The sequence below is a fragment of the Condylura cristata genome, unplaced genomic scaffold (genome assembly GCF_000260355.1).
Source record: "Condylura cristata isolate star-nosed mole 26May11 unplaced genomic scaffold, ConCri1.0 scaffold00021, whole genome shotgun sequence".
Lineage (NCBI taxonomy): Eukaryota > Metazoa > Chordata > Mammalia > Eulipotyphla > Talpidae > Condylura > Condylura cristata.
Window position 1 is genome coordinate 23,177,856 of NW_004567122.1, and position 14,240 is coordinate 23,192,095.

The window sequence follows — 14,240 nt, forward strand, 5'->3', positions numbered from 1 at the left end:
GCAATTGCGGAAATCGAGGCCGCCATTTGACGAACAAGGAAATCCACGCGCACTCCACCGTGTTTCTTCAAATGAAACCGAGTTCTCGTCAAAGGGCACCTGTGAGAAGTACTTAGCCCTGCCCTACACTGACATCAAGGCAGAGGGAACAAAGCTGCTCGGCCTTGATTAGACGTGGGCTGCTGGTATACGCAGATGCCAGGTTGTGGATAATGCTGTTTGGCGAAGACAGGTCTGCAGTACTTTCACTACTACTGCCAAAGGGACCCTCCTAGCCTCTCCAGCACTTCCCTCAGCTCTTGGGACTTAAAGATTGTTTTCGAGGCTCAAGAGTGACAGGGTTGTGATTCAAGCTTTTGTGGGCGAGTATAAACGTTTACATGGAGGTGTGAAGTTGGCACATTATGTAGCCTAGTGGCTACAACATCTATAAAACTTAAAAACTGATACCTTTTGCACTATATTTTATGTAATGCTATGTTTCACAAGTGACCAAAGAAAATTTCCATTTATTTACTGGTCCTTTGAAAAGAAAAACGTGTGTCCGAACAAAGCTGCAGAGGCTATTCACACCTTAAGACCACTGACAGAATTCCAGAATCCATCCTTACACGACAATGCTTTTCACATTTCATTAGTGCACAGGTGGGCCACATTAAACCACACAATTCTTACTTGATATGTCGTTTCCACTGAATTTTAAGCTCCCTAAAGTCTGTATATATTGTTAGATCTTAATAGTTCACTAACAAGTAGGACGTTCACAATTTTTCACTGACATGGTTAAAATTTTACTTTAAAATAACAAAAGGGGGCCCTCGGGCTTTAGCACTAAGAAGCTAAAGCCCCTTCCGCATGAGTTCGATCCCTGCCTGCCCCAGAGGTGACCACATGGCGAGGCAGACCTCTTCTGACCGCCCGCTGCTCCCCTCAGCAGTGTACTTTGTCAATCTGCCTGTTCTGCACCCCACTGTTTCTGGTGAATCCTCTCACCCTCTGCATCTCTGGCCTGTACCCCAGTTCTGTATGAATGAATAAATAAATCTTTAAAAAAAAAAAAAAGGGAAATTTGGGATTGCAATTAATAAGGATTTTGTTAGCTTTGGTTCTTGGACTTCCCCAAATGAAGTTTACATTATATTAACACATTTCTTTATTGCCTATAGGGCAAAACCTTTACCAAGAATGTAATGGCTCAGTCATTCTGGAAAGTAATGGGTTAGAAATCAAGAATATAAATGACCTAAAAATTTCATTTTCTGTGAAAACATCCTGTCAATGGCTTTAGATCATTTGTGATCTTGTCCATTCTTAAGAATCATTGTTCAGAGCCTGACCACTTATTCTGGAATAGGAAAAGAGGGAATAAAAGCATTAAGCAACATGAGCCTGGACTTCAGGTTAAAAACCTTAATTTGTGTTTAATAGACAACTTCTAGTTTGATGACTTTGTGAACTTAATATCCCAGAACTTCAGTATCTTTGTGTATATAAAATGAGAAAAAGACTATTTAGAATTCTGTAAGATTACATAATTCCTGTGAAGAATTTAGGATGCTGCCTGCACAAATCAAGCGCACACTATTATTTCTATTTACCTCTGGAAAGTGATTTTTTCTGACATAGAAATTTGAGTTTAAATAACTACTGGATGGGCTTTTTTTTTTTTTTATGCCAACATATTTTTCACAAACAACTCTTCAGGCACACATCTATTTGCAAAGATGTGAAGCAACAGGAACTCTCACAAGTTGTTGAGTAAGTTAAATTGAGAAACCACTTTTGAGGGGGGGAAATGGTCTCTGGTAAAGCTGAAGCTGAACATAACCTATGACAGTAAGTCCACTCCTCAATATAAATATCCCAACGAATACCCATATACACCAAAAGGTTAAAAAAAGATATTCATTCAGCTTCATACAGAAGCTGAAATAACTCAAATGTTCATCAATGATACAATGGGTAAACTGGTATAATCATTCAGTAGAATGCCAGCTATATATAGCACAGAGATGAATCTCCAACTCAATGTTAAGAAAAAAAAAAGCAAAGCATAAAATACGGCATAAAATCTCACAGAGTTCAAACACAAGCCAAATTACAGTATTTCACTTAGGGCTGCATATAAGGAAAATAAACTATAAAGAAAAAACAGGATAATAATGTTCACAAAAGTCAAGCTGGTATTTACTTCATGAAATAGATTCTACCAAATTATCAATACAGCAATTTAGGGATAAAGAAGCATAATATGAATGGTCACATGCCTAAGAAGTACAACAGTTGGGCAAAGAACCAAAGTGGTCTGACAAGTCCATGATGTTAGTAGCATGACTTATTAACACATGAAAAGACAGCCTCATCAAATTGAATGTATATTTTATTGCACAAATTTCCCCTAGAACTGGGAGGTTCATTATAATACAGGTGAACATTTGAGAAATGTGTACAGAACAAGGAACAAGTATGTACATTTTATATATCCTACTATCTAAATAACTTAGAGAAAGCAGAACATTCTCATAAGACATCTACCAGAAGGAGGCATTGTGTAAAATCTTTTTTAAGTGATCATCCCCAGTGTATGCCAATTGCAACAAAATGAAATCTGCTAGTACATTTATTGCACTTTCCAACTCAAATTAAGACATATTAATAAAAGCCACAAATATGTAAAATCAAACCAATTAGTTTACATTATAAGGAAAAATTAGTTTTAAATCTATAATGTAAAAGATCCCTTTTTCATTTCCTGTTTTAACAAACAGGTTTCTTTAAATATGTAACACATCTGTTTGTACCATAAGTAGCTGAAAAATATTATTTCAGGAGGCAAAAACTTTCACATTCATCAAAATGACCACACTTAAAAGCAGCAGCAGCTCATTTCTTGGGCTTTGTATAAGGAAAGAATGACTAGGACAAAGTAGAAGAAATTAAGAAGGTCTGGGGATTATAAAACTCAGGAATCCTATAAGGATTAATGATTTTATAAGAAACCATGGGCCTTTTCCTTCCAAGCCAAGCCTAGTACATGAGCTATCCACTTATCAAAGACTGATTTCCTAAATGGTAATTGAAAATTTCAAATAGATAAAACTATGAATAACTAGGTGATTAAAAACACACACACACACACACACACACACAATGTTACATATCATTCCAAGCTATAATGAAAAAGTAATGTCCAAAGGCCCACATACGAATTTTTCTATTTTCTGAACTCTGCCAAAGAGATATTCATAGAATTCCAAACGAGAAAAGAATTTAATGAAGGGATAAAAAAAAAAAAAATAGGCCAAAGAAAATATATCCATAAATACCCTTTGGCAGCAAGTCATCCATGGGAGACTTAGGTACTAACTGGAAACAAATGATACGACAAAGGGGCCAAACTGATTGCAGGAACACCAGTTTCAAGTTTACATTCCATTAAAACAAACATTTCTCCTTAGTCTAGTTGGAGGTTTCTTGAGTACATAAAAAGCAAGGCAAAATGTGACCCAACAATATAAATTCAAGGTCAAAGTCTAAACAAACTATGGAAATATTCCTTAATTATGGAAAATTAAACAGCAAGAATATATGATACAATAATGCGTTTAGTAACAGAAAAAGCAAGTGGTTTTCTTTTTTTAAGCTAGTCAATTAATTATGATGAAAATAGTTCATAAAAGCAGAAACCGACTTCACTTTTAGCATTAAAAATATCTTAAACCAAAAAATATATATATATATACATATATATTTTTTTTAAACAAGATAAGTAAAGAATAAACTATAATGTAGTATTCAAGTAAACTGAGGTAGTAGAGCATATGGAAAACTTTACCTACCCATCTTTCTATTTACATTACTTACAGGAGTTTGGTTCCATATTAGCCTTTCTTACAAGCAACATTCTACAGTATATACAACAACAGTAACAACTAAAAAGTGGAAATTTGGAAGAAAAAAAAAAACAGCATTTGGAAGAGAGGGGCTATTAGAGAACAAGAATAATTTAAACAGTTAATCAGTTCTATTAGTGCAAAATGAATATTATGAAGCAGTGAAGCAAATATTCACTTCTATGGGTTAAAGAGGGGTTGATACCGAAAGTAAGGGCCTCGGCTACCTGAGCACTTTTAGTGAAAATAGTATTAATTATGCCAATGCTTTGGTGTCATTTTTAACCCCAATTTTCATTTATTAAATTAGTGAGTATGTAAATATTAACATTTATAAGAATTATAGTTGTAAACAAAACAAATGGTATAAAGTATAGTTTTCGTATTTTCGAAACTATATTCATTAGCCTTAAAAGATTGGCTTTACATATAATTTAGGTTGTGTGAAACAGAAAAATCACTGAAAAGTAACATTTCAACATTATATACAATTAATACAAGTTGAAAATATTTTTTCTTAAAAAGGCATATTTACCAATCTTGTATTCTACCCCTGCTTTAAAAAAAAAAATAGATACATATGTACACATGGGTGGGTAACAAACAGACATTTACACTATTATGTTTATTATAATTAACAGGTTGTCTTGAATACTTTGAGAAATAACAGAAATTAAATCTTTTGAGCTGAAAAACAAAATAAAAAATAAAGTTTTACAGCTCTCTGTACTTTAGAAGTAAAGAATTAAAACTAATAAAAGGAATATTTCTGAGCCATTTGACCATGTATTATTACTTATGAATCATGGCAACACGGTAGTGATCTTATGAAATTTCTTAGTACTTTTCAGTTTGTAAAATTTTTAATTAATATTTTGGTTTTTTTCAAATGCATTACCACAAAATAATTTATGCTACTTTAGTTTCATTTAGTTAAAAATTTACCATCTTGTAAAAGTTAGGGCAAAAGGAAAAAGCTATCAAATGCTCACAAAATGTGCACTGCAATGGAGGCTGTCCATGTGACTCATTCATTCAGAAGGAAGTCCAAAAGGGGGGAAATGGCATAAATGTATATTATTGTGTCTACTTCCTTGGTTTCTTCTTAAACTTTCCACCAAAGTTAATTACTCTGAACTTGCTAAAGGAGTATCTGGGCAACATATGGTGAGTGTGTGCTTGCTACAGCAGCCAGAAGAGGAAGATCACTGGATTCAATCCTGAAATAAAAGAAAAAACATTTCTCGTTTTCTCGAACACAAGACATGAGTCCTTTAGGCACTGTAGTGTCACTATAACTGAGTAGTCAATGACCTAGATCACCATCGACCAAAGGGTACGGTTAAGAATTGAAAAGAATGTAAGCTGGTACTTTTTCAGTTAATAAAAACCAGCACCAAAGATTTTTCAAAGTCTCTAAACTTCAATGGTAACAAAGCAATGGCTGTTAGAAAGCCTCTCATTGACTTGCTGTTGACCATATTTCAGAAATACAGTAGAGTAGATTAGGATTGTATACCCTTATTCTTTTTGGTTACAAATCTTTCTATAAATAAGATGTACAGAGAAAAAGTAATGGAAACTTCTTAAAAATACATCCTACCACATGTCATGTATAGTAAAAAATGACCAATAACCATAGAGTAAGTTATACAGGACTCATGGTTACCAAATAAATCTGAATAAAATACTTTCCACTTTTCAACTAGTGAGTTGGACTGGATTTAAACTAATACATAACAACTGCTAGAAAAAGGATTCTTCTCATTGTTTGTAAGAATTTACTCCAGTACTTTCTGGACATTGCTTAGTATTATCTATCAGAGTAACCTATCAAAAGTATAATACAACATCCCTTACCACAATTTCTACTTCAAAGACTTTATCCTACAAAATTAAAAGTTTTCATGCATTCAAGCTCACAGAGTAAGTAAAACTAATGAGATAGATCAGTGTATGTTTATATGCAATATATTATTATAAATTATTTTGCTTTAATCCTATTCATTAAAAAAGTCTATGAAATGAAACAATCCTTTATCTATTGTTTGAGTAGGGGTTGGAAGCTGGGGAAAAGACAATGATGATGACTACTTTCTGTTTTATGCCAAAATCCACTGTGAGCTTTGGTTATATGCACGTTACTTTAAAAACTAATTAAAAAAAAAAATCACCCACACACAATCATCTATTTCCAATATGGATGACAGTATAAAATAAATGAAAGTATTCCATTTGGTTTCTGACATTTTACAAGCTAACAATAGCATTGGTGCTTTCTCTCTTCATCAAAGCTAAATTAGACAAGTTCTAGTTTGTTTTACTTTATTCAACTAGTATTTCAAGAAATAATTCACACACACACAAAGTGGCCACAACTCATATAGAAAGTGACCACACAATATAATGAAAAGGATTATATGATGCCTTGCTCCAAGTTCCTGTTCTTCCTTCAAGTGGCATTTGAGATAACTGCTTCACAACAATAACTTTAGAATGTACAGACATATAGAAAATGAGGAAGGAATAATTATATGTAGGTAATATACTACCATCCAAAGTGCTCTTAATTAACTCATTTAAATGGCAGTACAGAGGAGAACGATGAATTCACAACCTATTTTATCAATAAATATTTACATTTTAAGACAAAAATTAAGATTCTAATTTATTTTTATTCTATGTTTTCAACTTACTATAATGGCACTCAGAACAATGCCTTTTAGATAAATGGAAGACAGGGATCTATTTTTACATGAAATAGAACTACCCGTAAGTAAATGACGACTAGCATCTAACAGAAAGCACTTTAAACAACAAAAATTTCTTACTTAAAGAGAGAGCAACAAGAAAGGACAGTCAGAAAATAAGTCATGAACATACCCTAGAACCACTCCCAGCTCCTTGACATGAACACGCATCTGCCCCCTCAGGTACTCTGACAGCATTTTGCTCTTGAAGTATAGCTCCTGCAACCTATCTTCTAGATGCATTACACACTGCAAACAGGGGGAAACAAGAACTGGATGAGAAAATGGTTTCTAGCTCTGAAGGGATAGTAAATTACAAAGCAACATGTTTTTGACAATTCTATTTATTCATCCCAGCACAATGAAGTACATTTTTGAGCATGCAATTTTAGCCACAGAGGTTTAAGTCTTTTCATAGCTCATATCAAAGGTTAGATTCTACATTTTTTTGTTTTTAAATATGATAAATTATACCTAATAAAATTACCATTTTAACCTATTTCATGTGTACAACTGGGCAGCATTAAACACATTCAAACTACGCAAATATCCATTTACAGAACTTAAAAGTTTTTACTCCAAATTTGATTATTATAACTCATAAATGGATATAACGTACATGTATTAATATAGAAAAGGCTGTATTCTCCAGTGGAAAAGTAAAAGATAATCAGTTTGCAATAGCTCAGAAAGAATGTTCTGTAGCCCTTACTAAAAGAGAGATGTTCTAAATTGGAACATTAAATACTAAAACATACAATTTGTTTACATCAAATTATCGTGTTCAGTTTACAGATGATTTTTCATGCAAATTGATCCTGCATATGTTTGAAGAAACAACATGAGTTTCAGGTTTTAAAACACTAAATTATGTCACAATATTCCCTTCCAAAGAAAATCAGCTATAAAAACCCACTTTCTGCTGGGGAAAACACAGCTAAACAGATTTACTGGCAAACTTATTTTTTCATAGTGTGTGATTTTTACATGATGCTCATACAGGATGAAAATACCTTAAGAATAAAATACTAACTATAGAATATATATGCTCTCCACCCTCCCCTCTCCCTAGCTGGCTTAAGTTCCACAGTCAGACTTTCAAGGTTTATTCTGGTTTGGGTTTCTCTGACCCTTTGTTTTGCCTCTCTATATCCCACATGAGACTGAAGCTATCTGGTATTTGTCTTTTTTCTTCTTGATTATTTCACTCAGCATGATCCTCTCTATTTCCATCCATATTATAGCAGGAATAGTAAGTATTGCACTGTGTACATTACACTTTTTGTTGATCTACTCACCTATATTATGTACTACAATATGTACACAGATGTGAGAAAATGTGGAATGTATACAGTGGAATACTACCTACCTGATGGCACCAACGTCACAACTTTGCTAGTGTAAACAGTATGGCACTGAACATAGGAGTGCCTATCTTCCTTTGATCACTGTTTTTACATTTTTTGGGTAGACACCTACAACTGGAACTGGATTGTATGACATATTTATTTTTGACATTTTGAGAAACCTCCATATTATCTCCTATAGGGTTGGACAGGTTTACATACCAACAGTACAAGATGGTTCCTTTTTCTTCACATGCTAGCCAGCACTTATTATTCCTAATCTCTTTTATATATATCCCCTAGTTTTCTTCACAAAGTTGAAGGTAAGGTTTAGATTTTAAGTTCATTTTCTTAAGACTATGGCATGAAATAAGAATTCAACTCCATTCTTTTACATGTGTGTATCTAATTTTCTTAGCATGGTTTCTTCACAAGACTCCTTTCCCCTTTGAAAGCTAATGGCTTCCTTGTTGAAAATTAAATGACCATATGTATGAAGATTTATTCCTGAACTTTCCAGTATATACTATTTATATATGTCAGTATCACACCATTTTGAATACCATCGCTTTATTGTAAGTTTTAAAATCAGTATGAGTTTCTTATTTTTCAAGTTTATTCTTGTTTTTCAAAATGGTAATTTTTTCAGGTTCCCTTGAAATACCATACAAATTTTAGGACAGGCCTATTTATTTTCTTTCAGGAGGGCAGGGGTGTCTAATAAAAGAAAATCCATAGGGATTTTTCATACAGATTGCATTAAATCAGGATATCACTTTAGGTAGTACTGTAGCCTTCCAATTCATGAACACTGTAAGTCTTTTTATTTAGTGTATCTTCTTTAATTCCTTTCAGCAATGTTTTAAAGTTTCCAGTGTACAAGTATTTTACCTTGTAATTTACTATAGGTGGACTTTTTTTCCTTTTCAATTTGTTCACTGTTACCAATTTATTTTTGCATCCTGATCTTGGATTTTTTTTAACTTTGCTGAATTCATCTATTAATTATTGAGGCTTTTTTTTTTTGGCATGTAATATAAGTTACCTAGATATAAGAGCATGCTGTCTGCAAACAAAGGTGATTTTAGTTCTTACTTTCCAATTTAGTTCTTACTTTCCAATTTAGATGCTTTCTGTTTCTTTTTCTGGTCTAGAACTCTGGCTAGAAGCTCTGGCTAGAACTTTCCAGGTCTTTGTTGAATGGAAAAGGTAAAAGTTTGCATTCATGCCTTATCCCCAAACTTTAAAGGTAAAACTGTGTCTTTCACTACTGAATATGTTAGCTATGGGTTGTGAGCGATGTCATATATGGTCTTGATCATGTTGATCTACAGACAATTTATATATGCAGTGTTATGTGTGCCTAACAAGAAAAAGAACACCTTACAAGGTGAAAATGTTGTCTTCACTAAGAGGTTACCAGTAGTATGAAGAAAGATCAATTAAACTCCTAACATGACAATGATGGTCTAGAAAGCACTGATATTCTGCACAAAAGCTCGGGAGTGTTGCACACTTTAAGAGATACTAGTAAAATATTGAATTTTGGTCACTAGAATCATACTATAGACAGACATGTAAACACCCCTTTCTTAGTCAGTTTAGCCTCCATAGAAATAGCACAGACTCAGTCACTGAAACAATAAAGAATTATTTTCTCATACTTCTGGAGACAGGAAATCTCAGATCATGGTAACAGCACGATCAAATGCTGGTAAGAACTCTCTTCTAGTTAGCAGACCACTTACTGTCCAAAGTAGAGAGAATGAATGTGAAAATAGTTATCTTTCTGTTCTTACAAGAGTACTAATCCCGTTATGAGGATCCCACCTCGTGATGTATTTTTTTTTTAAGATTTATTTATTTATTCATACAGAACTGGGGTACAGGCCAGAGATGCGGAGGATGAGAGGATTCACAGAGACAGAGTGGGGAGCAGAACAGGCAGATAGACGAAGTACACTGCTGAGGGGAGCAGTGGGCGGGTCAGGAGAGGTCTGCTACACCATGTGGATCTCCTCCGGGGCAGGCAGGAGTCAGTGGGAATAGAACTCATGAGGAAGTGGCTTAAGCTTCTTAGTGCTGTGCTTTAACCCACTGCGCCACCAGGGGCCACCAAGGAGGGCCCTCGTGATGATTTTTAACTATTGAATAAACGCCCATCTCCAAATATCATCACAGTGGGGGTTAGGAGTTTCATTCAACAAGCAGGATTTAGGGGAACAGAAACAGTAAATCCAAATCATTGTCCTTCAGAAAAATGATGATGCTAACAGCAGTATTTAATACAGGTAGGTACAAATACTAGTTTAGTCATTTATCAGTGTACTAGAATTCCAATCTCACACATACTTACAAAATTTGGAGATAAATTATGTTTATAAAGTTGAAGGGTGGAATGAAGCAGGTTAGAAACAAGACTGGAAACCAGTACTTCCTTTCCCAATTTATTATCTGTCACTCGTCTCTGGCTACTGGCCACTTGAACTGTCCATTTATCCATATCTGCTATAATACAGACAGCTTCTGCTATTGGTTCATCCAACACTGGATGCTGGAAAGAAAATATAATTCATTTTACGATAAGCAAATGAAGTCCAAACATAATGCTAATAAATGAGGAAATAGATATTAAACAAAACCAATTATTAAATTCTAACTACTGCAGCCAAAGAATCTTTGACATTGGACAATGACATACAACTGACTCATGAATAATGAGGAAACTAGGAACATTAACTTCCCAGCTCTACCATGCACCATCAAAAATCCACACACAGATGTTGACTTCCCAAAACTTAAATATTCAGCTGCTGACCAAAAGCATAATGCTCACAGTCAATAAACACATATTTTGTTTATGTGTACTATATATGCTGCATTTTTACAATAAAAGCTAGAGATTAAAGATGCTGTAAGAAAATAATGATTAAGATGATCATAAAGATCTTGATTCTCATCACTTCCACAGTAAGTAGGCTAAGGAGAAAGTGAGGGAGAAGAGAGTTTCAAAAAAAACTCCCTATAAAATTGACTCCTTCAAACCCCTGCTGTTTAACTGTAATTACCTCAACTGAAGAACTGAGCAATCATATAGAAATCATCATAGGTAGAGACTTGTATTTATTATCAAAATTTTATGTTCTTTAACCCAGAACCTTTTGTCAGTGACAACAATATGCCAGATAACTAGAAGAAAATGCTTTTTTTTTTAAATCTCAAAAAAACTAAACATTTCTAAAACAGACATGACAGAAATTCACATGAACAAGTCAACATTAATAAAGTTCTATGCTAACTAGTTAACTACCCAATCCTGGCAAGCATTAATTTGATTGAACACTAGAGGGTCTATTTCTGGATTAAATAAAGTCCTTGCTACCTATGTGTGCTAGGTTTTTCTAATTATTAAGATATATACTCAAAGTATGGATGCTAACAGTTTAAAAAAAGCAAATCAGTAGGTACAAACTTCAGTCTCTAAGATACATTGTTAAATGGAACAAAAAGTCATCATACATACACAAATTTATCCCAGTTACAATTTTATGAATTCATACCTATGTCTAAACTCTTTACCATAAAGATATTTATAAAGAAGTACAAAACATGTAGAAGAATTTCTCCTTTTTTAAAGATTTATTTATTTATGCATACACGAGCTAGGGTATAGGCCAGAGGTGGAGGTGAGGATGGTGGTGAGAGGATTCACCAGAGACAGAGTGAAAAGCAGAACAGGCACATCCACTGAAATACACTGCTGAGGCGAACAGTGGGCTAGACAGGAGGGGTATGCTGCTCCATGTGGGTCACCTCCCTGCTCAGGGGATCCAACTCATGCTGCAGTGGCTGTGGATAGTTCCATAGTGCTCAGATTTAACCCCCCCTGTACCACCACAAAGGCCCCAAGAATTTCTACTTTTTATTTTACATGTCATTATGCTGTTTATCACAAACATTTGCCTCAGTGACACTTTTATAATTAGAAAATGTTATAGTAAGACAGTGGGAAAAAACACGTTTTGGTTTTTACATAAAAAAAATCAAAAACAGTTTTTGTTTGGAGGTTCCTCAAACTGCTAAAAATGGAGCTTCCGTATGACCCAGCAATCCCATTCCTAGATCTACCCAAAAGACACAAAAATACTGACTCAAAAAGACACCTGCACCCCCATGTTTATTGCTGCTTTATTTACAATTGGAAAGACATGGAAACAGCCCAAAGGCCCAAAAGTGGATTAAAGAGACGTGGTACATAAACAAAATGGAATATTACTCAGCAACCAAAAAAAATAATAAAACACATGCCTTTTGCAGCAGCATGAGTGGAGCTGGAAAAGATCGTGCTTAGTTAAATAAGCCAGAAAGAAAAGGAAAAATACCAGATGGTTTCTCTCATAGCAGGAGTATAACGGACCAGGCGAGAAAATAGTAATAATAATGAACAGCTATAGGCCAGAGACATTTTATGGGGGTGGAATGGGAACAAAAACAGTGCGGGGAGGGAAGTGCACTGGACTATGGTGATGGCACATGGGTGATTTGGTGATGGGAAGTCCATGGGGATTACAACTGACATAAAAAAGGCACAAAATGATGTAAAAATAAACTATTAAAAAAAAGTTTTTTAAGAAAAAAGAGTGAAAGAGAGGTGCCTGCATGCACAGACACAGGTGGACAGGAGAGCTGCCTGTGAAAAACATTTTAAACATGCACACACTGATAAATGTACTATAGGTACATAGCTACATCCCTGGCCCCCAGTGGTTTACACACAAAAACTAAAAGTGATAATTAAGTAGAGAGTGGCACTATCAAAAAGGGAGAACACTTATACAGCGCTCAATACTTCAGTATCTTTCTGTATTTGAAAAGATAAAGATTTCTTCACTACTGGTCATTAGCATTAACACTAACATAAAAAACTACAACTTATAATACCTGAACCCAAAGGCTGTTTTCCTTTCTGTTATTATTACTACAATTTCACAATTAAGTACGTACGCGTGCCACTGAAGAAGCCAAAGTTTGGCAATCAGCACCCCCACCCCCACACTGCTCCAAAGGATATCCCTTTGTCCATTTAATGAACAACTACTCTGAACAAAGCTTTTTGCCTGATGTTAAAAAACAAGGGTACCAAAGTTCATATCCTCTGAGGGAAATTAAAACAACTGGCTTTAAAAAGACATATATCTTTTCTTTTTACATCATTCTTCCTTTTGTGCCTTTTTCCATCTCGTTGTAATCCCCAATTCACCCCTGTGCCATCACCATAGTCCTGTGCACATTTCCCACTCCACCCCCATAAAATGTCTCTGGTATATAGTTGTTATTTTTTTTTTGTTGTTTGTTTATTACAATTGCTTTCCCTCCCATTCTCCCTGGCCCCTTATGCCCCTGCTATTAGTGAAACCATACAGTATTTTTCTTTTTCTGTCTGATTTCACTAAGCATGATCCCTTCCAACTCCATCCATGTTACTGTAAAAGGCATGATGTCACCTTTTTGATTGCTGAGTAATATTCCATTGTGTATATGTACCACATCTTTTTAATCCAGTCATCTACTTTTGGCTGTTTGAGTTGATTCCATGCCTTTACTATTGTAAATAGAGCAGCAATAAACATAGGGCTAGCAGGAGTCCTTTTAGTCAATGTTTTTGTGTCCTTTGGATAGATACCTAGGAGTTGGGTTAATGGGTTATATGAAAGCTCCATTTTTAGCAGTCTGAGTCCAAACCAGACATGTATCTTTAACCAATGAAAATAAAAGTTATTATCTCAAAAAGATCAAAAGTGACAAATCTTAAATTAGATTAGGAATCAGCAACTTTTTTCTATTAATAAGAAACAATTTAGGTTTTAGGGATATGTTTCACTGACAAAGCTACAGTTAATGTAGGAAAACACTTATAAAGTATTAAATAAATGGGTATAATCATGTTCCAAAAAAACTTCATTTACAAAAGCAGGTCTAATTGCCCTATGGTAGTCACTGCTTATCACTGATGTACATGAGCCAAAAATGTCTATTAAATAAGTCAAACCATGAATGAATTCCTCATTAGAAGATCCTCAGCATATGGAGGAAAAAATAACCCACAAAAATCAGAATTGAAAATGGTGACATCACCAGCGACTTTAAAAAAAAGTATTAAAGGATCATAAATGTATGCTATAAGCAACTTTATTCCAACAAACTAGGTCAGTTCAATCAGACTAATTCCTAGAAAGGCAAAAATTAGCAAA

General features: G+C 34.5%; 1 protein-coding gene across 1 annotated transcript in view; it reads right to left on the reverse strand.

Moving 5' to 3' along the window:
• Positions 1-2,368: 2,368 nt before the first annotated feature.
• FNIP1 (folliculin interacting protein 1) overlaps positions 2,369-14,240 on the reverse strand; it is a 94,107-nt gene continuing 82,235 nt past the window's right edge. Inside the window, exons 16-18 of the mRNA XM_004686691.2 lie at positions 10,346-10,543; positions 6,777-6,892; positions 2,369-5,113 (exon numbers count right to left, since the gene is read on the reverse strand). Of these exons, the coding sequence (XP_004686748.1) occupies positions 5,035-5,113; positions 6,777-6,892; positions 10,346-10,543 (393 nt within the window). The 3' untranslated portion in view covers positions 2,369-5,034. The remainder of the gene's footprint in view (positions 5,114-6,776; positions 6,893-10,345; positions 10,544-14,240) is intronic.